Source organism: Balaenoptera musculus, chromosome 6, assembly GCF_009873245.2.
Source record: "Balaenoptera musculus isolate JJ_BM4_2016_0621 chromosome 6, mBalMus1.pri.v3, whole genome shotgun sequence".
In the NCBI taxonomy this organism is placed as follows: Eukaryota; Metazoa; Chordata; class Mammalia; order Artiodactyla; family Balaenopteridae; genus Balaenoptera; species Balaenoptera musculus.
In genome coordinates, this window is record NC_045790.1 from 108,946,718 (window position 1) to 108,971,198 (window position 24,481).

General features: G+C 49.9%; 1 protein-coding gene across 1 annotated transcript in view; it reads left to right on the forward strand.

Moving 5' to 3' along the window:
• Nucleotides 1-470: 470 nt before the first annotated feature.
• Nucleotides 471-24,481, forward strand: part of ODF2 (outer dense fiber of sperm tails 2) — a 30,000-nt gene continuing 5,989 nt past the window's right edge. Inside the window, 18 exon segments of the mRNA XM_036855994.1 lie at nt 471-649; nt 3,300-3,390; nt 4,251-4,367; nt 4,643-4,711; nt 10,436-10,615; nt 11,540-11,644; nt 11,646-11,687; nt 11,689-11,702; nt 12,482-12,611; nt 13,166-13,297; nt 16,718-16,789; nt 17,869-17,940; nt 18,062-18,178; nt 18,847-19,032; nt 19,547-19,656; nt 21,387-21,522; nt 23,842-23,952; nt 24,098-24,202. Coding sequence (XP_036711889.1) covers nt 486-649; nt 3,300-3,390; nt 4,251-4,367; nt 4,643-4,711; nt 10,436-10,615; nt 11,540-11,644; nt 11,646-11,687; nt 11,689-11,702; nt 12,482-12,611; nt 13,166-13,297; nt 16,718-16,789; nt 17,869-17,940; nt 18,062-18,178; nt 18,847-19,032; nt 19,547-19,656; nt 21,387-21,522; nt 23,842-23,952; nt 24,098-24,202 — 1,953 coding nt within the window. The 5' untranslated portion in view covers nt 471-485.

The following is a 24,481-nucleotide window of genomic DNA, read 5'->3' on the forward strand; positions in this document are numbered from 1 at the left end:
AACGCGGACCCTTCCTCCCGCCTGGACAAAGACAGGCGATGTGGGAGGCGGAGAGAGTCTGGGTGGTGTGCAGAAGCGGGCTCCATCTCTGCACCAACAGGGGAGGAGAGACAGGGCTGTATTTCCAGAAGCAGCGCGCAGCTCCAGACAGTAACATGTTTCCTGACCCCTGAGCCCAGTGGCCTAATATGAATCAGAGGGAGTAGGCTAGAAGTTGGGCTTTCCTCTGAGTTAGGGGAACCGATGAGGGCTGAAGGCAGGGTAAAAATGGCGGAGGGGGGAAAGCTAGGCCATGAACGGCGAGGCAAGCCCGGGAGAGGCAAGCCCGGGCCAGGCCCGTCAGTGGCGTCGCGCGTCTCCATGGCGACGCTACGCGTGGCCCGGAAGAGGGCGGAGCTTATGATGGGCGGGGCATCTCTGTGACGCCAGGGGCTGGGCCTAAATGGCGAAACCCGAGAGGCTCCCGGGGGGGTTTGAACTGGCCAATGGGCGAGCTGCCGACCGGGTGTCTGAAAAGGAGGAGGAAGCGGGGAGGAGTCGCCGCCAGAGCTGGACTGCATCCGCCGCGGCGTCTCCATGGCAAGACCCTGGCCTCCGACTTCAACGACTTCATAAGGAGGCGTTTCTGGGCGCAGCCGTGTCGCTCCTGGTGAGAAGCCGCCGGCAGGCGGGAGCCAGGGCGCTCCGGGGCGCCCCGCGGCCGCCGCCGGGCCTGGTCCCCACGGGTGGGGTGACCCCCGCCGAGGTCGCCGGGTCCCGCTGTCCCCCCCGGGCCGCCCCCGCCGGCACCCTCCGGCGCGCTCGTCCAGTTCTCGTCAGAATCTCGCCCCCCGTCCCGCCCACCGGCGCGGGCCTTCTCCTCCTCCCGCTAACGGGCGGGCCTTTCCTCACCTGGCCACCGGCAGGGCTCTGCTCCCTCCGGGCTTCGCCCTTCTCTCTATGGGCAGAAACTGGTCCCCTCCTGCCCGCTGGTGGGTGGTCGTCCCTTCTTTCCGCCGACGGAGACTGGCCCCGCGCCCTCTTGCCCGCCGGTGGGCGTCGCCCCGTCCGCCTCGCCCTCCCTGAGGGCCTCGGCCCGGCAGTTATTTGCCGGCTCCTCGTAGGCAGCGCAGTCCCCGGAGACCGCCTCCGCGCTGCCCTACCCCGTTGGGTGGGTTCACCTGTCCAGCGGGCCTCCCGGGGATCCCGCCCCGCTCCCTGCACGACCCGACGTCGAACCCGCTCTAACTCGGATACTAAATCCCAGCGGCCGCTGCTTCGCCCGGGAGGATTTTCCCTGTGCCGTCGGGGCACCCACTCGCTGCTTAGCGCCCCTTTCCCCCTGCAGCCGCCGCTCCTTCCTCCTTCAAATACTATTGGTCTTCTTGGGTGTCTGTTCTGCCGGGAACGCCCTTCTCCTAGGAGACAGTTGCCCTGGCTCCGCCCCGAATATCCCTCCCGCTCCCTGCGCCGGTTCCGGCCCTTTGGGGCCCACTTGGAGCCTAGCGGTTCTCTGCCGCCCTCCTCGCCCGCGAGCCAGCATCTCAGGTTTCCCCCCTGGTGGCCACCCACCTTCCCTCCCGCTTGGGGTCTGGGTGTGGTGGTCCTTTACTTCGAAGTTCCGCCCCCTGGCCCTCCCTGGGGAGGGGAGCTCTCACCGCCCCGCCCACCGGGTCGCTCAGCCTCTCCTATCTCCCCCCACTTTGGCAGGACAGTCAGTTGCTGTGCGACTTGGACAGCAGAGGAGCACCTCCCAAGTTTTCATCCAACTGTCACCCCCAAAGCTTACACTCTCCTCCTCTCAGGACGTTTGATGCCGGGCCCCTGAGATTCTCACTGACACGCCCCTCTGGGTCCCCCTGAGCAGAGCCTGCTGACCCAGTTGCCCACCTTTGCGGCTTTGATGCCTAACCATGTCTGCCTCATCCTCAGGCGGCTCCCCCAGGTACTGCCATTGTGGGGGGGCGCCTCCGCCACAGGGCAGGGAAAAGCGGGCGGGGGCTCCCAGGCCAGGCTCACTGGAGGATTCTCTTTTCAGCTCTCTGTTCTGTGTACTGAAAGCCTGGGCCAAAACATTTAAAAATAATTTTTAAGAGGAAAGAGGAAAATGCACGCATGTAATCCCAGCTCTGCCTCTCTCTGGCCCTCCCTCCTCAGGTGCCCCAGTTCCTGGTAGCAAATAGGATCACCATCGTTGTCATTGGAGTACTAGGCTCAGATCCTTTTTGAAAGGAGGCTAGGTGTAAATAAATAACAACCACGTAAGAGGTGGACGCGGCAGTTAGTCAGATGTTGGTGGAATCCAGGTAGTTTGATTTAAAACCCGCTGAGGGTGAGAGCTTTCTCAAATCTATTGGCTTCAAGTGAACAGAAATGTTCTAAGTGACGAGGGGAAAAAAAAAAAACCCCTCTGCTCAGATTTGGTATTCCTTGGCTAAATGATTAGTAGGACTCAAATTTTTTTCTTTTATATCAAGGTGTGATCTACATACAGCAAAACGTATGCTAAAGTGCTTAAGAATTTTTATGTTGCATTATTTTTTTCCAAAATAATGGAGGGCGAGGGCAAGGTCATATTTTGGGGGCTGTCATCAGGCAGTGGGATGGATCAAATGTACTTTCCAAGTCCCTTCCCATCCTGGAATTCTTGGATTGACTGCTGCCAGATTTTGGAGATTAAACTTTTGCTTTATTTGCAAATTTGGTGATGGGGCTGTTTATGTATAAGATGAATTACACGTGGTATTAAAAAAAAATCCGTAAAAGCAAAAAGAACCCTGCCTCTTAGGTGCTTAAAGAGTAGCAAGCGGAATATTTTGGGAAATAGTCATTTTTCATCCTCTTATTTGAATATTTGACTATTAATTTTATGAAACTGAGTCACAGAGACCTTGTTCCTGAGCTTATGCCTCTGTCTTTTCATGGCAGTCATTCACTGAGCATTGCTCCAGGCAGTGTCCTGGGCACTTTCACCCTTGCCCAAACTAGTATGCTGGCTGTTGCCCACGTGCTACCTGCTTTTTTGTCTCCTGACAGACAGGATGACAGCTGGGCTTTTCAGTAAAAAGTCACAATATGTGTGATGCGATGGCAGGTTAAAAGGCCAGCCCTGCGAATGCCCATCACCCCCTGCTTCCATCCCCCTGCCGGGCACACCATGAGTGTTTGATGCTTGTGTAAAGGGAGCCAAATGATTCCAGACTGGTTCTCCTAGCCGTGGACTCGTTAGACACCATATGTAGTATATAACTTCGGGAGATCTAAGAAATAGAAGAGCCCTAGTTTTCTGCTTATAATCTGCTTCTTGTGCCTGGGTACAGGTTTCCATCGTGTGAGAAGAACAGAGTAACGAGTCTCACGCAGAAAAAGGTCTTGAGGACACCTTGTGGCTCACCCAGTGTGAGTGTGACGGTAGGTGACATGCGCCCGGAGCAGCCCCGTGGTCTGTGGCCCTGCCAGAAAAAACGCTTCTGCTGGCAGCCCGGTGGCCAGGTGCTCTGTTAGGTGCCTTCATGCATAGCCTGCTGATTGATTGGATTTGGTTTTGCCTGTGGTAAGGCTGCCGGGTGTGAGGAGGTTGTGTTAACCTAATCCTTCCAGACAAACTTCAAAAATCTTAAAACAGAATTTTAAAAACAAAAGACATGAAGGAAAAAAGAAAAAAGTAAAAAAAAAAAAAAAAAGTGGGGATTGACAGGAGCTGGTGGTAGGCGAGGGGTATGTGTTCAGCCCTGCTTAAGTGGTCTTTAGAATCCATACAACCTTCTCATCTCGGCATTTCCTCCAGCTTTCTGTCTTCATCGTCTTTTATCTACCTGCTGCTTGAAGTATTTTGCACCGTAACCGTTCTGTGCGTGTCCCGTGCTAATCCGCATGCCCCATTCAGATTCCGGTGCAGGAGGACTCGCCTGCTTTCCATCTGTGCTGCGCTGAATCTCAGGAGGAGCTCTGCATTCCAGCAGGCTTGGAAAGAGATGCAGCTCTGAGGACCCCGGGGCCTGGGTTTGGGCTCTTTTGTAGAACTTGTGGGTCTCACAGACCCTTCTCTTGAGCGGACCTGCATCTCCCCGGTGGTCTTCAGCTGGGATCTCTGCAGGAGCCTGCTGAATGGCACGCCCGCCTCGCTTCCTGCCCGCATGCCAGTAGTTGGTGTCCTGCTCGCTTGTGGCTAGGCTTTCAGTGGCCCCCAGAGGCTGTGAGCTCGGTTTTTCACGCCCAGTTTACTCATCCACAGATCAACCTTTTTTGTGTTGTCCTCCCCCACCTGCCAGAAGCGAACCATGAAGGACCGCTCTTCAACTCCCCCCTTACATGTTCACGTGGATGAGAACACCCCTGTCCACGTCCACATAAAAAAACTCCCGAAAGCATCAGCGACCAACAGCCAGGTAGGAGCATGCCAGTGGGGCAAGGCCAAGGCTGTGGAGCAAGGTGACACCTCCCAGCTGAGCTCCTCACACTTCTAACTCCAAAGGTTTGAGAGACAGACACATTGGCTTTCTGAGGTCAGTTGCCTGGTTGGAAAGTAGGACGGTCACCCGGAAGTGGCAGCAATAGCCTTAGTCAGAAGCGGTTCCCCAGCAGAGTTGGAAGCAGATGCCACCAGAGTGATGCCACGGGCAGCTGCGTGGGGAAGTGACCCTGGGTTTGTCCCTTTCCACAGAAATCTCATAAGCGTGGAATGAAAGGGGACACCGTGAATGTGCGTCGGAGTGTCCGGGTGAAAACCAAGGTACCTTGGATGCCCCCTGGAAAATCATCCGCCCGGCATGTGGGATGCAAGTGGGAGGTAGGCTCATTCTCGTTCAGGCTTTTCTTCTCCGACTGGTCAGGTTCTAGCAGGCCTCACACTCTGTATGGTTCAGGGTCAGCGGGAGCTCTCAGAGACATCCCAGTAGGTCCCGCTTACTGAGCGCCTTGCTAAACCCTGAAAGTATGGGAATCTTCTTGAGTCCTGCCAACACTGCAATGCGGTAGGTCCCGCTCTCCCAAGGTGCAGATGAGGAAACCAAGGCTCAGAGAGGTGAAGTCTCAGAGAGAGAGTAGCAGAGATGGAGTTAGGACTCAGGGGTGTCTCATTCTAGAGGCGGTACTCGTAGGCTCTCTGATTTGTATGTGAGGAGCTACATGTCTTGCCCCACGTAACTTTGCTAGTGTCCGAAGCATAATTTTCAAATATGTACCAGAACGTACATATCCAAGAAAGCATCTTCACTTTTACGGTTGCCCCATAAGAGACCATGCACGTATTCCATAGATGTCATCAAAACCACTGGAATAATCTCCTGAGGAATAACTGCCTTCCGTGTTAGTTGCCAAGGTTCCAAGAGAACTGTTGTCTTTTTTTAGCCACACCTCAAAACATTTTGTTTGTCCATCTATCCATCCGTGCAGTAATTCATGCATTTCTTGCGACACTGCCGCACACTGGGGTTACAGCTGCAAACTGGCAGCTGTGCCTTCCTTATGCTTACATTCTAGTCAATTGCAGTGAAGAAACTCATTGACAAGACAAGGCCTGTGACTGTGTTTTAGACAAAGATCTCATTATTGGGACAAGTAAAGGGCTTGAGACTACAGTTGGCCCTCTGTATCCACGGGTTCCATGTCTGTGGATTCAACCAACCACAGATTAAAGAAAAAAAAAAAAAAATCCATAAAGTTCCAAAAAGCGAAACTTGAATTTGCTGTGTGCCAGCAACTACTGACAAAGCATTTACATTGAATTAGGTATTATAGATAATCTAGAGCTAATTTAAAGTATACAGGAGGAGGTGCCTAGGTTATGTGCAAATATTACACCATTTTATACAAGGGACTTGAGCATCCTTTGATTTTGATATCCATGAGGGTCCTGGAACCAATCCCTGTGGAGACCAAGGGATGACTATACCTTAAGATGATGATGCCTGACCTATTTTGAAAGATTCTTTTTCTGAGAGCTTATTACTTTTAAAATTAGAAATAATAGTAATTAGTCTGAAGTTTAGAGTCATACTTCACTCTCTTGACTCCCTGATTTACCATGTTATCCCTAAGAGACAAAGGGAGTTTGGTATTCTAGGGAATAAATGAAAAGTGTTCTGACACATCTAATCAGTGAAATGTAAATTAGAAACAACTACATTTTAGAAAAAACAAGCTATCATTTTTATTGAATGGAAAAAAGTTGAAAAGATTATGAATATCTTGTGTTGACAAGCATATGGGAGGTATCAACGAATCTTTTTAGATGGTTTTTTTGTTTGTGTTTTTTTTTTTTTTGGCCGCGCAGCGTGGCATGTGGGATCTTAATTCCCCGACCAGGGATCGAACCTGTGCCCCCTGCAGTGGAAGCGCGGAGTCTTAACCACTGGACCACCAGGGAAGTCCCTGGACAGTTTTGAGTGGATTGTGAAACCGATTCAGCCGTTCTGGAGGCAGTTTGGCAGCATCCATCCAAACATGGATTCTATAGTGCTACACTTGGGAATTGATGCTAAAAGTCACAGAAGAGTACAGGGATCTGTGTGTGTATCAGGATGTTTGTTAAAGCATTGTTTGCAATAGAGAAAAATTAGAAGCAACCTAAATGTCTGTCAGGAGGGTATTGGTTAAATTATGATGCATCCATACAATGGAATGCCATGCAACCACTACAAGATTGAGGTAGATATTTCTACATGATAATGAAGCACCAAGCGGCACAGCACGGAGAGTTTGGCCCTATTTGTGCAGAAAAGGGCATCTGTGTGTCCATGTGTGTATGGATATGTTTGTATGTGCAAACCTGTTTTGGGGAGGAAATACAAGAAGTGATAAGCAGTGATTACCTCTGGGTGTGGGAGGCTTTAATGCTTTATCTTTTCATGGTTTGCTTGAATTTCTTTATAACAAACATACTATATTTTATTTAAAATGCTATTTTTCTTTTCTTGTTTTTTAATGAAGAGACTTAGTAGTTCTCAAATTATATATCAAAGTCATGCCGCTATGGAAATGGACTTCCTATTGACATGGGTTGCTAGGACTACGGTCCCCCCCTGGAAAGCTCAGTGCCCCTTCCAGTCCTGGGGCCACAGAATCCTAGAAACGGAGGGGCCCAGAGATGTGACTTAACATCTCTCAAGCAGTAGCTGTCTTTCATGCTGTCCTCTTGGTTCAGCCCCTTTCCATTTTTCAGTGGCCTTCCATGTTCCTGGGAGGCCCCAGCCTGCCCTTACCATTATGGACAAGAGAGAAAAGACCACAGGAGGAAAAGTTTGTGGTGGAGCTGGACATGGACCCCGGAAGCTGCTATGTGCTTGTGGGGATTCATGTTTCTTTTCTTTCTTTTTTTTTTTTAAATTAATTAATTAATTAATTTTTGGCTGTGTTGGGTCTTTGTTGCTAAACACAGGCTTTCTCTAGTTGTGGCGAGTGGGGGCTACTCTTCGTTGCGGTGCATGGGCTTCTCATTGCGGTGACTTCTCTTGTTGCGGAGAACGGGCTCTAGGCGAGCAGGCTTCAGTATTTGTGGCGTGTGGGCTCAGTAGTTGTGGCTCATGGGCTCTAGAGCGCAGGCTCAGTAGTTGTGGCACACGGGCTTAGTTGCTCCACAGCATGTGGGATCTTCCTGGAGCAGGGATCGAACCCGTGTCTCCTGCATTGGCAGGCAGATTCTTAACCACTGCACCACCAGGGAAGTCCCCGTGTTTCATTTTTAAAAACCCCTCCTGGTACACAAGATAAGATCTTTGGGAGAAAGCAGGTCTGGGTTTTTCTCTACCCTATTACTAGGTAAGTCATCTATTTTATGACAGAACGCGGAAATATACAGAAAAATAGACAATCACTGTAATTCTACTACTCTATAATCTGGCTGCTATTAAGTTTTAAACCTTTCATTGGAAAGTGCAGGGTAGTACATGCATCAGAAGTGTGTTGATGAATTTTTACAAAGACCCAGCTCAAGAAACAACATCACCAGCTTCCCCGAAGCTCCTCTCTGGTCCGACTCTTTTCACTGCCACCCCAAGGGTAACCACTCTCCTAAAACTATTAATATTTCTGTACATTTATTATCACGTTCTCCTATGAGGAGTTTTTTTTTTTCAAAAATGTAATCATACTGTCTATACATTTTCCTATTGTCCTTCTTTTATATATTAAATAACTTTTTTCTTATAAAAAATGCACAGTCTTTTTGAAAAATTAGAAAATCTAGATCAGCGCAAGGAAGAAAGTAAAAACCACCTGTAATTCCACCACCCTGAGAAGACCCATGTAACTTCTAGGTGCAAGCCTTCTGGATCTTTTCTTGTAAATAGACTCGTTCTTTTGATTTTTGTAACAATGGGTTTTATTTTACTTATTGTTGTAATGTTCTTTTTTCCACATATTTTGACTATATTTACATCGCACGTTATTTTTTTAAGGCATTATTCCATTGTGTGTACATTTGTGTAGTGTTAAGTATTTAACCAATACTATCTTGCTGTACATTTATCTATATCCTAGCCTTGAATTTAAATATTGATTCACATTCTTAGATATTCCTGATAAATCCCTCAAAAATAGAATTGCTGGGACAAAGGGCACATACATTTTTTAAATTGCACCCTATGAGTCCTACTTGTTTGACATAACAGTTACACCCTTATAAAACACTTCCTCTGGGAGGGGGGTAGGGTAAGCTGGGACGAAGTGAGAGAGTGGCATGGACTTGTAGATACTACTGAATGTAAAATAGATAGCTAGTGGGAAGCAGCCACGTAGCACAGGGAGATCAGCTCAGTGCTTTGTGACCACCTAGGGGGGGGGGATGGGGGGGGGGGGGGGGGAGGCGCAAGAGGGAGGAGATATGGGGATATATGTATATGTATAGCTGATTCACTTTGTTATAAAGCAGAAACTAACACACCATTGTAAAGCAATTATACTCCAATAAAGATGTTAAAAAAAAATAAAAATAAAAAAAATAAACACTTCCTTTTATTCCTGATAGCCGTCATCTTTCCCTGGAAATTAGCACAGAAGTTTAGCCACCTCAGCTTACGAGAAGGAAAAAACGTGTGCAAACAATGAGAAATGGCAATTACTTAATACAACGGAATAATGTATAGAATGAGAGAGTCAAATTCAGTTATATCAAAATCCCATGGAGGGACTTACCTGGTGGTGCAGTGGATAAGACTCTGCACTCCCAATGCAGGGGCCTCGGTTCGATCCCTGGTCAGGGAACTAGATGCCACATGCATGCCACAACTAAGAGTTCACAGGCCACAACTCAGGAGCCTGTGAGCTGCAACTAAGGAGCCTGCCTGCCACAACTAAGGAGCCCGCCTGCTGCACCTAAGACCCGGTGACAACCAAATAAATAAGTTAATTAATTAAAAGACAGTTAAAAAAACAACAACAAAAAAACATGGAAACACTCGCCCCCAGATTAGAATATCTTTTTGAAGTCTTGAAAGTATTATACAGCTTTGCATAAACTTCTCTGAGGGGCACATCGTTTTAAAAATATTTTTTTATGCTGATGTATTAGGTAAATATTTTCCAGAAATAACCATTTTAACCCTAAATAATTCAGTATGCATTTCTAATAACATTTTCTCCATAACCAAAATAACAGTGATTAGTCCTAAAAAACTTCACGTTTTTTTTACAAACTTAATTTCTTAATCATATAACATCTGGTTATATTCAAATTTCTCCACTTGTCCTTAAAAATACCTGTTATAGAAGATTTGTTTGCCTTTGCAACTATCCACTGTCATGTATTCATATTCATTTAAAAGACTTTTGACATATTTCATGTCTACCCTAGGTGTATGAAAATATTTCTACTGCCCCCAACTTTTGCCAACTTTGGGAATCACAGTTTTTGCCAATTTGTTATATCCTTCATTTTAAAACTTGACCACGGGGACTTCCCTGGTGGCGCAGTGGTTAAGAATCAACCTCGCCAATTCAGGGGACAAAACGGGTTTGAGCCCTGGTCCGGGAAGATCCCACATGCCACGAAGCAACTAAGCCCGAGCACCAACAACTACTGAGCCTGTACTCTAGAGCCTGCGAGCCACAGCTACTGAGCCCACGTGCCGCAACTGCTGAAGCCCACACGCCTAGAGCCCGTGCTCCGCACCAAGAGAAGCCAACCGCAAGAGAAGCCCGTGCATCGCAACGAAGAGTAGCCCCCTGCCTTCGTTGCGGTGCGCGGGCTTCTCATTGCGGTGGCTTCTCTTGGTGCGGAGCACGGCTCTAGGCGTGTGAGCTTCAGTAGTTGTGTTAACACGGGCATTTAAACAAGGGTAGGTAATGAGGGTAATGTTCCACCAAGAAGGTCGGTGTGTCCTTCCCCCTGGGGTCTCTGTGGTTGCCCTTTAGCAGTTTTAGCTCTTCCTGCCCAGCGGACAGCCAGGGATGGTGGGACCAATGGTTGCAGTTTCTGTCGCCTTATGAGTTCATGTGTCTTCTCCCTCTTCTACATCAGAATCCACCTCACTCTGCCTGGAGTCACGTCACGCCACCATCTTCAGAAAAGCTGGTCTCAGTGATGCGGTTAAGTGACCTCTCTAAAACCGAAGATGACGACTCGGGTCACTGTAAAATGAACCGTGATGATAAGAAGAGTGACAGTCTAATGAACGCGTTTGGTTGTCTCAAGTCTGAGGTGAGGGAGGTATGGGCTGGGCTGGCCAGTGGTCCCGATGACACTTGGGACTGCCAGGTGAGTTCCTGGGGGACGCCTCCTTCCAGCTGCCTCTGCAGAGCCTCCCAGGGTTTCAGATGCCCCTGGGGAGGTAGTCGGGCAACCTGGGAGTCCCTTTCCATCAAGCACTTAGCCCAGGCCTGCCCTGACCTTGCCTGGTGCTCGGTATGGATGGCCTGGTTTGATTTTTTATTACAACAGTAAACGAAGCCGGTGTATTATGTCCCTGTCTTGGAGATGAAGTGACTGGGACAACTGGGGCCTCTGTTTTCCATTTTATACAAAAGTTTAAAAAAAACAGGAAACAATGCCCCAAACAGGCAGAGGAAGTTTGTCCTCAGTTGCTGGGCTGTGTCTTTGGGTGGGAGGTAGCAGTGAAATTGGAAACAACCTGGAAGTCCAAGACCCCCAACTAAGAAGTTGGCGGAGCTGCCATGGAATCCACGTTGTGGCTGCTGACGGGGGCCTGTGTCTTTAGTCCTCCCCTGCGCCTGGGCCCAAGGCCCTCCTGGAGAACCTGCGGCTGGTGGCTGCCTGGCAACAGGCCCGCCTTTCTCCACAGCCCGAGGGGCAGGGGCCTTTTTGTGACATCTCTCCTCCCGTGGTGTGCCAGCTGAACAATGGTTTGTATCCTGGCTCTGTCCCCAACTGGAAAGTCACTCAGGCTCCCCTTCGCTCCCTTTCCTCGGTGACGAGGAAAGGAGAGGAATCGTGTCTGTCCAGAGTCTTTGTGACGATTGACTGAGCTTGCGCCCAAAGGACCTCAGTAGCATGGAGCGCTCAATCAGAGGTGCCCCTCGCTTTGTCCAAAGCAACGGGCCTTGAGAGCTTGGTGGAGAGGAGCTGCCTCCCCTCAGTGGCCCCTGTCTGCCTGCCCCTGCACAGGTCAAGATGCAGAAGGGAGAGCGCCAGATGGCCAAAAGATTCTTGGAGGAACGGAAGGAGGAGCTGGAGGAGGTGGCCCAAGAGCTGGCCGAGACCGAGCACGAGAAACACGGTGCTACGGCACAACATCGAGCGCATCAAGGAGGAGAAAGGACTTTACCATGTAAGGCGGTGCTGCCCTGGACACCTTCCCTCTTGTGGGGCTGCCCGAACACCAGCCTAGCCCGGGTTACAGTGTTCAACAAAGTCACTAATGAACTCATGATTCCCGGTCAGGGAAGAGGGCCCCGCAGAGTTCTGGGGGGAGGGCATCAGGGAGGCCTTTCTGGAAAAAACGGGAGTCCGGCAGGATGGCTAGGAGCTAGGCAGGTGAGTGCGGGGGAAGAAAACACGCCAGGTAGCAGGAACATCTTGCAGGAAAGCCCCAAGGCGGGAGGAATTTGCGACTGAGAAATGCGGGGCAGAGCAAGGGGAGAGGGCGGGCCGAGGGGAAGGGGGCCCAGGAGGTTGGCAGGGGCCGGCTCTTGGTGGCCACTTCGGGGCGTTTGCATCGAGGGTGGTTGGGAGCCACAGAAGGGTTTTCGAAGCAGGAAGTGGTGTGACCAGACTTGGCTCCAATGGGGAGAGAGGAGGGGAGGGCTCAAAAGCAGATCTGAAGATGGTAGTTAGGTGGCCATGGCAGTGGCTGGGGGACGAGGTGACACTGGTTTCTGTCTGAGAGACAAGCAGGTGGCATAATGTCACCTGGTGTGGAGGCCCTGCTCTGGTGACCAGGTGTCCTTCCAGAAGGCCACCCAGGCCAGAAGGGCCATCCCTGCCCCCTCCCCCCACTGTTCCCTGACCAGGAGATGAGCCTCGCAGGGCATTGTGAGGTGAGCCTCGGAGCTCCGGGTGGGCAGGGGCCTGGGAGGGCTCACAGAGCCCTATTCTTTCTGGGCCCAGGCTTCAGAAGAAACACCTCCAGCAGGAGAAGGAGTGCCTCATGTCCAAGCTGATGGAGGCTGAAATGGATGGGGCTGCCGCGGCCAAACAAGTCATGGCCCTGAAGGACACCATCGGGAAACTGAAGACGGTAGGTGGCCAGCCCAACCACCCAGGGCCGGGCCCAGAGCGGGGACAGCTGCACACTGTGGAGGGGTCTTTACGCAGTCGTCATGCTGACTTTATGACATCTTCAGGCCAGGGCAGGGCACACTTAACTCCTCGGCCCCCACCCCTCTTCTCACTTCTGGGCCCTGACCCTCGAGGATGACCTCTGGTAGCCAGGGCCTCTGAGATGTCATCGTGGGTCTCCTGGGATCACAGTGAGTCAAGGCATGTGTCTGGTTCCTGCCAGTATCAGCCACCAAATGTTGTCGTCCAGGAAGCGCACCTCGTCCAGGAAGCCTGCCCTAACTGCACTCGCCCACACTGAGCTCTCCAGCCCTTTTCTCCACCTAGTATTCTCAGCAGGCTCAGAACCTTCCCATCCTTCCAGGTCTACCTCCTCCGGGAAGCCTGCCTTTGCCCAGCTCTTCTTGCCCAGGCTGCCTGGCACCAATACCTCTTAAGCTCCCCTTGGGGACTCCCTGTGCCAGCTCTTCCCTTCTCCACCCGTGCCTGGCAAGACTGCCTGCTGTCTTCCAGGAGAAACAAATGACGTGCACGGACATCAACACCCTAACGAGGCAGAAGGAACTTCTCCTGCAGAAGCTGAGCACATTTGAGGAGACCAACCGCACCCTTCGAGAACTGCTGAGGGAACAGCACTGCAAAGAGGTGAGCTGTGGTCCTAGCCGCCCCCCTACCCAGCGCTCGCTTGGAGCCCTGGCCCTCTAGTGCCGCAGGCTCCTGTCTGTAAAAAGAAAATATTCTTGGTGCCTGCCTGACCTGAGGGGGCCGTAGAAAGGTTTGCTGAAATCATTCATGTGAAATGCTGGGCATCTGGTAGACGAGTGCTGTCTTCGTTGTTGAAGTGGGCCTGGTGGCACAGGAAGGACCTTGGAAGTCAGAAGAGCAGCGGAGAGTCAGGGAGGGGTTTAGCCCATCCCAGGGGTCATGCGACAAAGCGGGGAGAAGACTAGACCTGAGTTTTGGTGAAGTAGGAGGCTTAATGGCTGGCGGGCACATTGTATGGTATCACTTTGTTTTCTTAAAAGATGGTCTCTGAAATATATTTTATGTTAGCAAATGACTCTGAAAAGACTGACAGTGTAAACAGCCCTCTTCCTGTTTGGTTCAAAACCAAAGGGATACCGAGAGTCTCAAAATGCCCATGCTGGGAATTCCCTGGCAGTCCAGTGGTTAGGACTCGGCGCTTCCACTGCCGTGGGCCCGGGTTCAATCCCTGGTTGGGGAACTAAGATCCCGCAAGCCTCGAGACGCAGCCAAAAAAAACCAAAAAACGCCCGTCCTGATGAGATGATATTTTTTTTAGTTTAACTTTTTTTAAAAAAGTGTCAACTTCCTTTGTTTTTAGTTTAAAAATTAATATTCAAAATAAGTAATAGTGTACCCGCTATCCAGCTTTCCAAACAAAACCTTGTCCACATGGTTAAATCCCTCTTGGTGTCTCCTTTGGCAATAACCTCATCTCCTTCCCATCAGAGGGAAACTTTATCTGGAATCTGAGAGTTTTTCACTTATATATGTATCCCTAAGCAACATATAGTATTGTTTAGCATGTTTTCAAACTTTACATAAATGATATTGTTCCATATGTTTTCTTCTGAGTTTGCGTTTTTCAATCAATGTTTTTATGAGATCCGTCCATTGTTATCCTCGAAGCCTAAGGTAGTTCATTTTCACCGCTCTATTCCATTTTATGACAATACCACAACTTATTTACCCACTCTTCTGTTGATGGAGACAGTTTTTGGTTGTTTGCTCTTACGAGTGTTATTTTGCGCATTCGTCTGTACTATCCTGGTGTACTTGAGGGTTTCCAGAATATATCTCTATGAATGTTACTAGTTATAGCTAAATTATTCTCTTAAAATAGTTTTATCTGTTTCATTTCCAGCTCAGTGTTCATGGGTGGGTGATTTTTACCTCTCTGGGCTTCAGTTTTCCCACCTATAAAATGGGAATAGCATCTTCCATGCAGGGTTGTGAGGGACTTAGAGGAGATGCATGGGCGAGGACTGTGTGTACTCCTGGCATGCAGTGGGTACTTGGTAAATGGTGGCTGTCGCTGCTGTTTGTCCTGGGACTGGGCCAGTGGCGGGGGGGGGTGCTTCAGAAAACCTCTTCCTACCAGTTTTTTCCCTTTTCGCCTTCTTAGCTCCTACAATCCCGGAATCCCAGAATCTCCAATTGGAGGTGAAGGGTCAGCTAATTTAAACTCCCACCACAGCAGGTGTTCCAGGTTCTGTACAGGCTCTCGCCTCCTCCCGCCCTTGTGGCCCTCAGGACCACAGCCCCGCTGCAGTGCTTACTGGGGAGTGCTCAGTGTGGTGGGGGAATGCTCTGGCTCTGGAGTCCTTTGGCTTAGCGGCCAGCTCTGCCATTTCTGGCTGTGTGATCTCAGGCAGCTCACCTCACTTCTCCCAGCCTCGATCTCCTCGTCTGTGAAGTGGGGGTGGTGACAGTGCCTGGCTCCTTAGAGCGGGGGATTTGGTGAGATGGTGTGTTAGTTTGTGTAGAGTCCCCCGGAGGCTCAGAGGGCATGGCCTGTCGGGGCAGTGAGAATAGCTTCAGGCTCTGGGTCCCTGGCCTAGGTTTTTGTCCTATGTTCTTTGCCTCCTCTTGTTGCGAGAGAACCCATAATGCTGTCTTCCCTCCGTTCCTAGGTCCCTGGGAAACTTTGGGACCAGGGAGCCCTTTTCTCTTAGCCTGTGAAGGTGACCTGTGGGACTGAAAGGGAAAGGAGGGTGAGACTTCTTCTAGGGACACTTTGTTTAGGTGACTGGGAAGAATAGAGACGGTTCAAAGACACAGCCCAGTGCGAGAGTGGGCAAAGGTGTGAGCAGGCAGTCCAGGGAAGAGGAAGCTTAAATGGCTAATAAGCATATGCATAAATAGGGAAATACAAACTAAAACAGCAGGATTCATGCTGGCAAGACTGGTAACAGGCAGAGGCTGGCTACTGCCCGGCGTTCTCACGTCCTGCTTGTGGCCGTGTGCGTCAGTGCAGGCATTTTGCAGGGTGTGTCACCTGCCACAAATCACAGATCTTCAGGCCCAGCCATTCTTACTCTTTGTATCAATCCTAGAGAGACACTTAGTACGTGCCCAACATGTCCACTGCTGCAGTGTTTACAGCTGCAAAACCTGGGAACCACCTTATTGCCCAACGTTACGGGGAGAGGTTAAAAAATGCCACGGCATATTAGAGACAGAAAGCAGATTAGGGGTTGGGGATTTCCCTGACGGTCCAGTGGTTAGGACTCAGCGCTTTCACTGCTGGAGCCTGGGTTCAGTCCCTGGTCTGGGAACTAAGATCCTGCAAGCCATGTGGTGCGCCCACCCCCTAAAAAAGAAAGCAGATTAGGGGTTGGGGGGGAGCTGGGGGGAGGGGAAAATGGAGACTGACTGCTTGACAGGTGCAGGTTTCCTTTTAGGGTGATGAAAAAATTCTGGAACTAGATGGTAGTGATGGTTACACAATATTGGAAATGTACCATATGCCACTGAATTTTACACTTAAGAAACTAGATGGTAGTGATGGTTACACAATATTGTAAATGTACCATATGCCACTGAATTTTACACTTAAAATGGCAAAGTTTGTTATATTTTACCACAATTAAAAAAATCATAATGTAATATACCACAAACCACTGAATTATACATTTCAAGTTGGTGACTTGTATCTGAATTTATATCTCAATAAAACTGTTGTTAAAAAATCCAGTTGTGACACAAAAATACAGTATGATATCATTTTGGTAAAATTACACATTAATCCCTTCCCACCCCTCATCCCCCAAAAGATACTTGTCTAGGTGTAGCTACATATAAATGCATAGAGAAAGGATAGGCAGGACAGTCCAAACTCATAACAGCAGGGCTGGGTTTGGAGGTGGGGATGAGGGGGACTTTAGCTTTATCGGTTTTCATTAAATGTTTTATAATGAGAATATAATTTACTACTTCTATCATTAGAAATATAATTTTTGGAAAAGGAACAGGACCTAGAGGATGTAGACATCTCAGTTTATTGCTTAATGAGTTGGCTTTCCCTGCCTTCCCTTGAAGGATTCCGAAAAGTTGATGGAGCAACAAGGAGCACTATTGAAACGGCTGGCAGAGGCGGACTCCGAGAAAGCGGTAACACACAGCGCCCCCTGCCTGCTCCAGGGGGTATAGGCGACGGCGTAGAGGTGCTGAGTGGCAGCAGGAGGGCTGGAGCCCCGCTCTGACTTTTCTTTGGGTCTTAGTTTCATGATCTGTGAAATCATGAAACACATATCCCCGTCCCTTCTGCCCCACGGGGCTTGTGTAGTCAATCACTCGAGAGCTTGAACCACCAAGCTGGACATCAGCATGAGGGATGGTGATGACGGTGATGGATTTGTAAATCATCAGAGTCTGTTCCCTGAATTTCCTTATTTGTATTATGGTGCAGACTCGTTGACTCAACATTTCCAATTCTCCCAAGGAATCTCTCCCAAGGCAGCATGTTCCAAAGTCTGTTCCATAGAACCCTGAGTTCCTCAAGGTGTTAATGGGTACAAGAAACAAAAGGGGGGGTTGATCCATGGCCAAATAAATTTGGGGAACTACTGCTTAGCCTGAATGACAAGTTAAACCAGCTGCTTAACTACAATACCTTTTGGAGCCTTTGATGTATTGATGCCTGTTGGGAGTCTCCAAGAGAAAGAAAGAAGTAGAGACCATGGTTCCCGAGGTTTGGCCCTTGGCCCTCGGTGCCTGGCCAAACATCACTGTAGGGGATTCAACGGTCATGGCGATAATGCCTAAACCTGCATTCCCAGCTCGAGAGCCTTATCAAATTATGATACATCCGTAAATTGAAATGTTAAAGTGCTTTTTCAAAAGATATAGAAGATTTAATCACACTATGGTAAATGTGGTTATAGAGCAAAATAGGTATCTGACTTTTTAATGTGTGCTAACAATGGTTATCTCTGGGTGGCGGATTATGGGGCTTCCTTAGTGTTTTGTGTGTCTGTGTTTCAGTGTGTCCCACAACTAACATTATTTTAAATTGTTGTAAAAAATTGTGGTACAGATGTTAGGTGCTTCCTGCTAGGGTCTCTGTGACATGGGCCGCTGTATTTGGGACTTGAGCCCAGTGGCCAGGCACTCACAGGAGTGTTTGTCCTCCCTGGGCGGGGCCTCCTCACCCTTCGCAGGGAGCTCATGACAGTGTGTGTTCTCTCCAGCGCCTGCTATTACTGCTGCAAGACAAAGACAAGGAGGTGGAAGAGCTCCTCCAGGAAATACAATGTGAGAAGGTACCGTCCCCAACAGTTGCTCCTCGATATGGGCCAGTAGAGCTTAGTGGGTAGAGTGTGCTCTGGAATTGGAGAGCTGGGTTCAAACCCCAGCTCTACCACTTTCTCCGTCTCTCCAAAGGCTCAAGCGAAGACAGCATCTGAGCTTTCGAAGTCCATGGAGACCATGCGTGGGCATTTGCAGGCACAGCTTCGGTGCAAAGAGGCAGAGAACAGTCGCCTGTGCATGCAGATCAAGGTACCTGCCAGCCCCACAGGTGGGGAAGGGAGGGGGCGGGGCCTGGCAGTCGAAGGGCAGTGGCCTGGCCAAGGCTCTCACGCTCAGGAAGGCTTTGCCCTAAAGGTTTACGGGGCCGCTGTTGCCAAAGCACTCTGAGCCAGTGGCAAGAGCAGTGGACCCTGAGGGTCTTGGGTGCCCTTCCCAGCAGTGACCAGTTGGGTGCCATGCCCCTGAGCCAATCACTTAATCCCTTAGGCCTTCAGTTCTCATAACTACCCATGGGGTAGGGGGTGGGCTCAAATGCAGCTTGCTTGCATCTTTGAGCCAGGGACCTTCTGAGGTCACAGCTCTGCTGAGTGACTGAGGAATATCTCTGACCACTGTGCTGAGTTCAAGGAAGGATTCCAGAAGAGTTCTATCTTAACACTAAGACCCCAGTGGGTTCAGTAATGGGAGAGGTGCTACGGGGAGCTGGGAAGGGCCTTCATCTCTGCTCTGCACTGGGGGAGCTTTAAGCCTCCACGCGGTTGACCTGATTTCTCTCTCCCTCATTCCTTCTTTTTGCTCGTCCCCTCTCACCTCTGCTCTCTGCCTTGCCCTTTCCCGGCCTTCCTTGTCTCTCTCCTCCGTCTCTCCCTCATCCTTGTCCCTCTCCCGGCACCTGCTCCCGGGCCGTCCTCTCCCAGAACCTGGAGCGCAGCGGAAACCAGCACAAGGCGGAAGTGGAGGCCATCATGGAGCAGCTGAAGGAACTGAAGCAGAAGGGAGAACGAGACAAAGAGTCCTTGAAGAGGGCCATCCGAGCCCAGAAGGAACGAGCTGAGAAGAGTGAGGAGTACGCTGAGCAGCTGCACGTGCAGCTTGCTGACAAGGTAGCCGCCTCCCCGAGAAGGGCGGGCCCACAGTGAAGCGTCGGGGGTGGGTTGGCTGCCCGCGGATGGCTGCTTTGAGCAGGGCGAGGCGAAAAGCTGAATAGAGGTGGCCAGGCGGGCGAACGGAGAGGAAGATGGCAGTGGAAAGGGTGAATGAGCTGGGAGGACTGCTGGCTGGGTGGAGGGAGAGGTGGGGGGGCAGCAAATGGGTAAAAGGATGACAATGGGGGTGGGCAGCTGGCTGGAGACAAGTGGAGGGTTTGTGGGACATTTTAACCGCATCCATATTGTGGGTGGGAATGACGGTTAAGGAAGGATTTGCAGTCAGGGCGCGTGGGATGCTGGAAACTGAAAGCAACAGCTGGGCTCCCGCTTCACTCTCAGTGCTTCTAGGAAGGAATTGCAGGAGTGAGGTTGAAGTTATCAGGGTGAGGGGTGACCTGGGGTGACTCCCAGCTCGCTTGGCTTCAGCGGTGACACCAGGCTGATGGGCCCTTCTGTCCCATGTTCCCAGGATCTTTATGTTGCTGAAGCTTTATCCACTCTGGAATCATGGAGGAGCCGCTACAACCAAGTTGTGAAGGACAAGGGGGACCTCGAGCTGGAAATTATTGTCCTGAATGAGTACGTCTGTGTTAGGAGAGGGCGTGTGGACCGATGGGAGGAGGGGAGTGTGCTAGTGCACGGCGCCAGGCAACCCGCGACAGCTCACGTCGCTCACACGGCTGCCATCTGGTCTCCTCTGGTCAGGGGCTACATCGGACTGAGCTGTGGGCGGCCCTGGGGTCGGCCTTCTGGTTGGACCCTGTGTCCTGGCTCCAGCCCCCGCCCCAGCGTCCTACCCCCCAGCAGGCACTATGCAGGGGCCTTCTCTGCTCACACCTGGGCTTGAGCTGGGCCCCAGTCTGCACAGCATGGGAAATGGGCACAGGCACGCTGGTATCCTCCTTACTGTCCTTGGGGCACGGGGCAGCTGGTAATCCCTCTGTCTTCTCTCAGTCGTTTTGTCCACCAGTCAGTAGGTCAGAGGTATGGCCTGGGAGTAGGGGGCAAAAGTGGCCTCAAGTTGAAGGTGACTGAACTCATACCTTTCTTGCCACTGGTGAACTGTCAACAGTGACCATTCTCAGAGTCAGCTATAGTCATGTGATCATTCATTTAAAGGTACTTATCAAGCATCTACTATATAACAGGCTATGTGTTGGCCTTGAGGGCTACAGCAGTAAAAAAACAAATGCATTGGACTTCCTGGTGGCGCAGTGGTTAGAATCCACCTGCCAATGCGGGAGACACGGGTTCAAACCCTGGTCAAGGAAGATCCCACATGCCGCGGAGCAACTAAGCCCATGCGCCACAACTACTGAGCCTGCGCTCTAGAGCCTGCGAGCCACAACTACTGAGCCCACGTGCCACAACTGCTGAGCCCGCGTGCCCAGAGCCTGTGCTCCGCAACAAAGAGAAGCCCGCACACCGCAATGAGAAGCCCGCGCACCGCAATGAAGAGTAGCCCCTGCTCACCACAACTAGAGAAAGCCCATGAGCAGCAACGAAGACCCAATGCAGCCAAAAATAAATAAATGAAATAAATAAATTTTAAAAATTAAAAATTAAAAAATAAAGTTGCGTAGGAGTTTGCCGGTAAACCAATACAAGGTGTTTGCTTGAGCCTAGTCAGTACTCACTAAATATTTGCTGAGTGGTGAACTGTAATTTATCAATACTGAAAATACACTGTGCAAAGGTTCTGCAGTATCAGGTGGGTCTACAGTCCAGAGCCCCAGTGCTCCTCTCCTCAGTCTCTATTCTTGGATTATAGCCCTGCTGAGGGCCTGCGGGTAGGGGAAGGGACCAAGGGAAGCATGTGCCTTGTTATTGCTCATGGCACCTGCCCTCGCCTGGGGGAGACAGAACCCCAGTGTAATATGTGTCTGAGGGAGACGGGTGCCTGGGGTTATCCCTGACCACTGGGCCTGCGAGTTCTGTCCTAACTTCAGTTCCTAATAGGTTAAGAGATCCAGGGGGTGCCGTGGGGAGCTGGGGAGGGACTGCGTCTTCTGGCCATTGTCTTCAGGGAGTGTCTCAGCCTCACGGGAGGATCAGAACAGAGAAGGCTTCTTGGAGGGGGTGGTATGGGAGACAAATCTTAAAAGGCTGTTAATACGAAGTGGGATACCTGGGAATGCCACAGGCAGGGCAGCTGCTCCTCGGGGTGGAGACTGGGGAGCAGGCAGGGTGCCAAGAAGAGAGACATGGGTGACCTGGGTAGGAACACTTGGCCCTACTCCATACCAAGTCCCGGGCTGCTCACAACCTGTGGAATTGATTCTGTCTGCTTTCACTTTGTGACCTTCCAGCCGGGTGACAGATCTTGTAAACCAACAACAAACCTTGGAGGAGAAGATGCGGGAAGACCGGGACAGCCTGGTGGAGAGACTACACCGGCAGACTGCCGAGTATTCCGCATTCAAGCTAGAGAATGAGAGGCTGAAGGTCGGTAGTGAGAGCCGGGACCAGGACGGTTGGGTGGAGAGCAGAGGCTGGTGGTACTCCTGCTTGGGCCCCAGAGGTGACCACCGGGGCCTTCAGAGGGCCTGGTGGCAGCAGTGTGATAAGAGGGCTTGTTCTGGAGTCGGAAAGACCCCGATTCAAGTCGTGACTCTGCCTCTTAGAGCTGCAGGACCTGAACGGGACGTTTCCTCCTGTGTTGCTGCAGTTTCCTCAGCGGGAGGAAATGAGGTCCTTGTGAGAAGGTGGTGATGCATGTGAAGTGCTTATCATGACAGTCAGCCCATGCACGTGAGATGGACCTGACTTTGAGGTTAACATTGACTCTCCTGGGGCACTGCTGGGCCCCTTCACATGCATTAATTCTCACTTTAACCTCCCAGTAGTGTAATTATTGTCGCTACTTTACAGAATAAGGAAACTGAAGCTTAGAGAGAGTTTAAGTTTCTTGCCAAAATTTTGCCCTTGGAAGCGTTGGAGTTGGGATTTGAACCTCAGTCTGACTCTGGGGCTCTAACCACTAGCTCTTGACCACTCCCTCTACACCCTCCCAGCACACCAAGGGCGAGAGGCAACCGAAAAGAGGTAGATGTTGCAGAGCCAGGTTTGATCTTGGTTTTAGTTGATCTGGGCAATAACATCTGGATCTATTATTTATTTATTTATTACTGATTTTTGTTAAGTAAAATTGATTTTGAGGAAGTATAATACAGAAAGGTACACAAAATGAACATAACTTTGTCCATCAGTCACCCTGATTGAACCTTAAAACCAGCACCCCGGTGACCTTGCCTAGTTACAGACACCCCCCTGCCAAGGGCACGGTTATCCTGACTTCTGTCACCACAGATTAGTTTGCCTGGTTTTGAACTTTGTGCCTGGCCTTTATGGCTTTTACTCAGCATTAAGTTTGTGGAAGTTATCCATGTCCTGTGTGGCAGTTCATCATTCTCAGTGCAGTGCAGTGTATGAATGTACCACGATGTGTTTATCCATTCTACTGTAGATGGACATTTGGGTTGTAGAACACCCTTGTACCTCTTTTGGTGCATATATTTGGTGTATTTTTACAGTTTCTATACCTTGAAGTATAATAGAAATGCCAGGTCATCAGGTGATATACACAAATTCAGCTTTGGTAGATGTCATCAAATAGTAAAGCAGTTGTACAGATTTCCACTCCCATCAGGGATATGTGAGATAACACTTGGTATTGTCCATCTTCTTCATTTTAGCCACTCTGGTGGGAGTATAGTAGTATCTCATTTGTTGTAGTGCAATTGTTGGATAAATGACAGACAACCCCCATGTCTAACAATTAGCTGGGGTATTGGTTGCAGTATGGTATGTCTGTGTGGTGAAACACAGTGTGACTGTTCAAAATGATTGTAGAAGTGTATTTTCCTAGCTGTTATCATTACAAAGGTAAAATATGCTCGTAGTGAAAGTTGAAAACATCACAGAAATGTTATAGAGAAGTGAAGGTCTCTGTTAACCGTAGATGTGTATTTTTCCAGTTTTTTCCCCTGATACTCACATACACATTCAAACACATGCACATCCATTCATCCAGCCATTATTCTGCAGCTCGCTTTTCTCCTTCAACCATATTCCATGGATATCTTTTTAGATTTTTTTTTTTGCTTTATCTCTTTCTTTTAAATGATTGCTTATTATTTTATTGAGATACCGTGATTTATTTTGTCCCATCTGCTAAGGTGAGCATTTGGGTTGTAGGAGAACATTCATTGATGAGAGAAGTAGTTCCCAACTTACTTGTTAATTGAAAAAGTTCATTGCAAGGCAGTAAGTATATCATAATCCCATTCTTACTGGAAAAAATAAAATAGCTACACAGTTATCAATATATAGCCATATAATAAGGCATCATGATTCATTTTTCTTGGTTTTATATCCCTTTTCTTTAGTGATAATGTAGTGCTCTTTTTTTTTTTGGCCAAGCCACAAGGCTTGTGGGATCTTAGTTCCCTAACCAGGGACTGGACCCGGGCCCCCGGCAGTGAAAGTGCCGAGTCCTAACCACTGAACCACCAGGGAATTCCCCCATAATGTACTGCTTTTGTAATAAGAACAAAAAACATAGGAGTCTCTTATTTGCATCTGTATTCACTTGAGTTGGTCTTATCAGGAATCCTGCCCTGGTGCCTCTCTGAGGAAAACTGCTGGCGTGGGTTTGAGTAGGTGGGGCTTCCCTTTGCTGGCCCCTCGGAGTAGGAGCTGGGGTTGGGATGGCCACCTGCTCCGGAACCTTCCCGCTGGTTACCGACGAGCCATCCCTTCTAGGCTAGCTTCGCCCCGATGGAGGAGAAACTCAACCAGGCGCACGTCGAGGTTCAGCAGCTGAAGGCATCGGTTAAGAACTACGAGGGAATGATTGACAACTATAAAAGTCAGGTAGGCCTCTCAGGTGCCAAGCCTGCCAGGGCAGCGCCTCCCAGCAGGCTGGGATGGAGATTCACCATAAGGCCTCTCCTGGGAAGGTGTTTTTCACCAAAACTTGGCTCTGCCCAAGATGGCCCGATGCTTTGTTGGTCCCCAGGTGATGAAGACCAGATTGGAGGCTGATGAAGTGGCTGCCCAGCTGGAACGCTGTGACAAAGAGAACAAGATCCTTAAAGATGAGATGAACAAAGAGATTGAAACGGTACTGCTCCCCTTGCTCGCCTTCTTCCCCTACCCAGTCCCATGTCTGTCAGTCTGTCCCTCTTGTTTGTCATTGGCCCTCTCCGATGTGGGTGACAGAGATTCATGAAGGTTCTTATTGCTGGGCTGGTCCACTCTACCGTGTACGTACTCTCTCCTTCCTCGTCTCATCTCTTCCTTCTCTCCTGCTTCCTTGTTATCCCTCTTTCTCATCCTTGTTTCCTTCTTTCTTCACTTTCCTCAAAAAAAATTCCCCCTGCTTGGAACATCCAAGTGGATT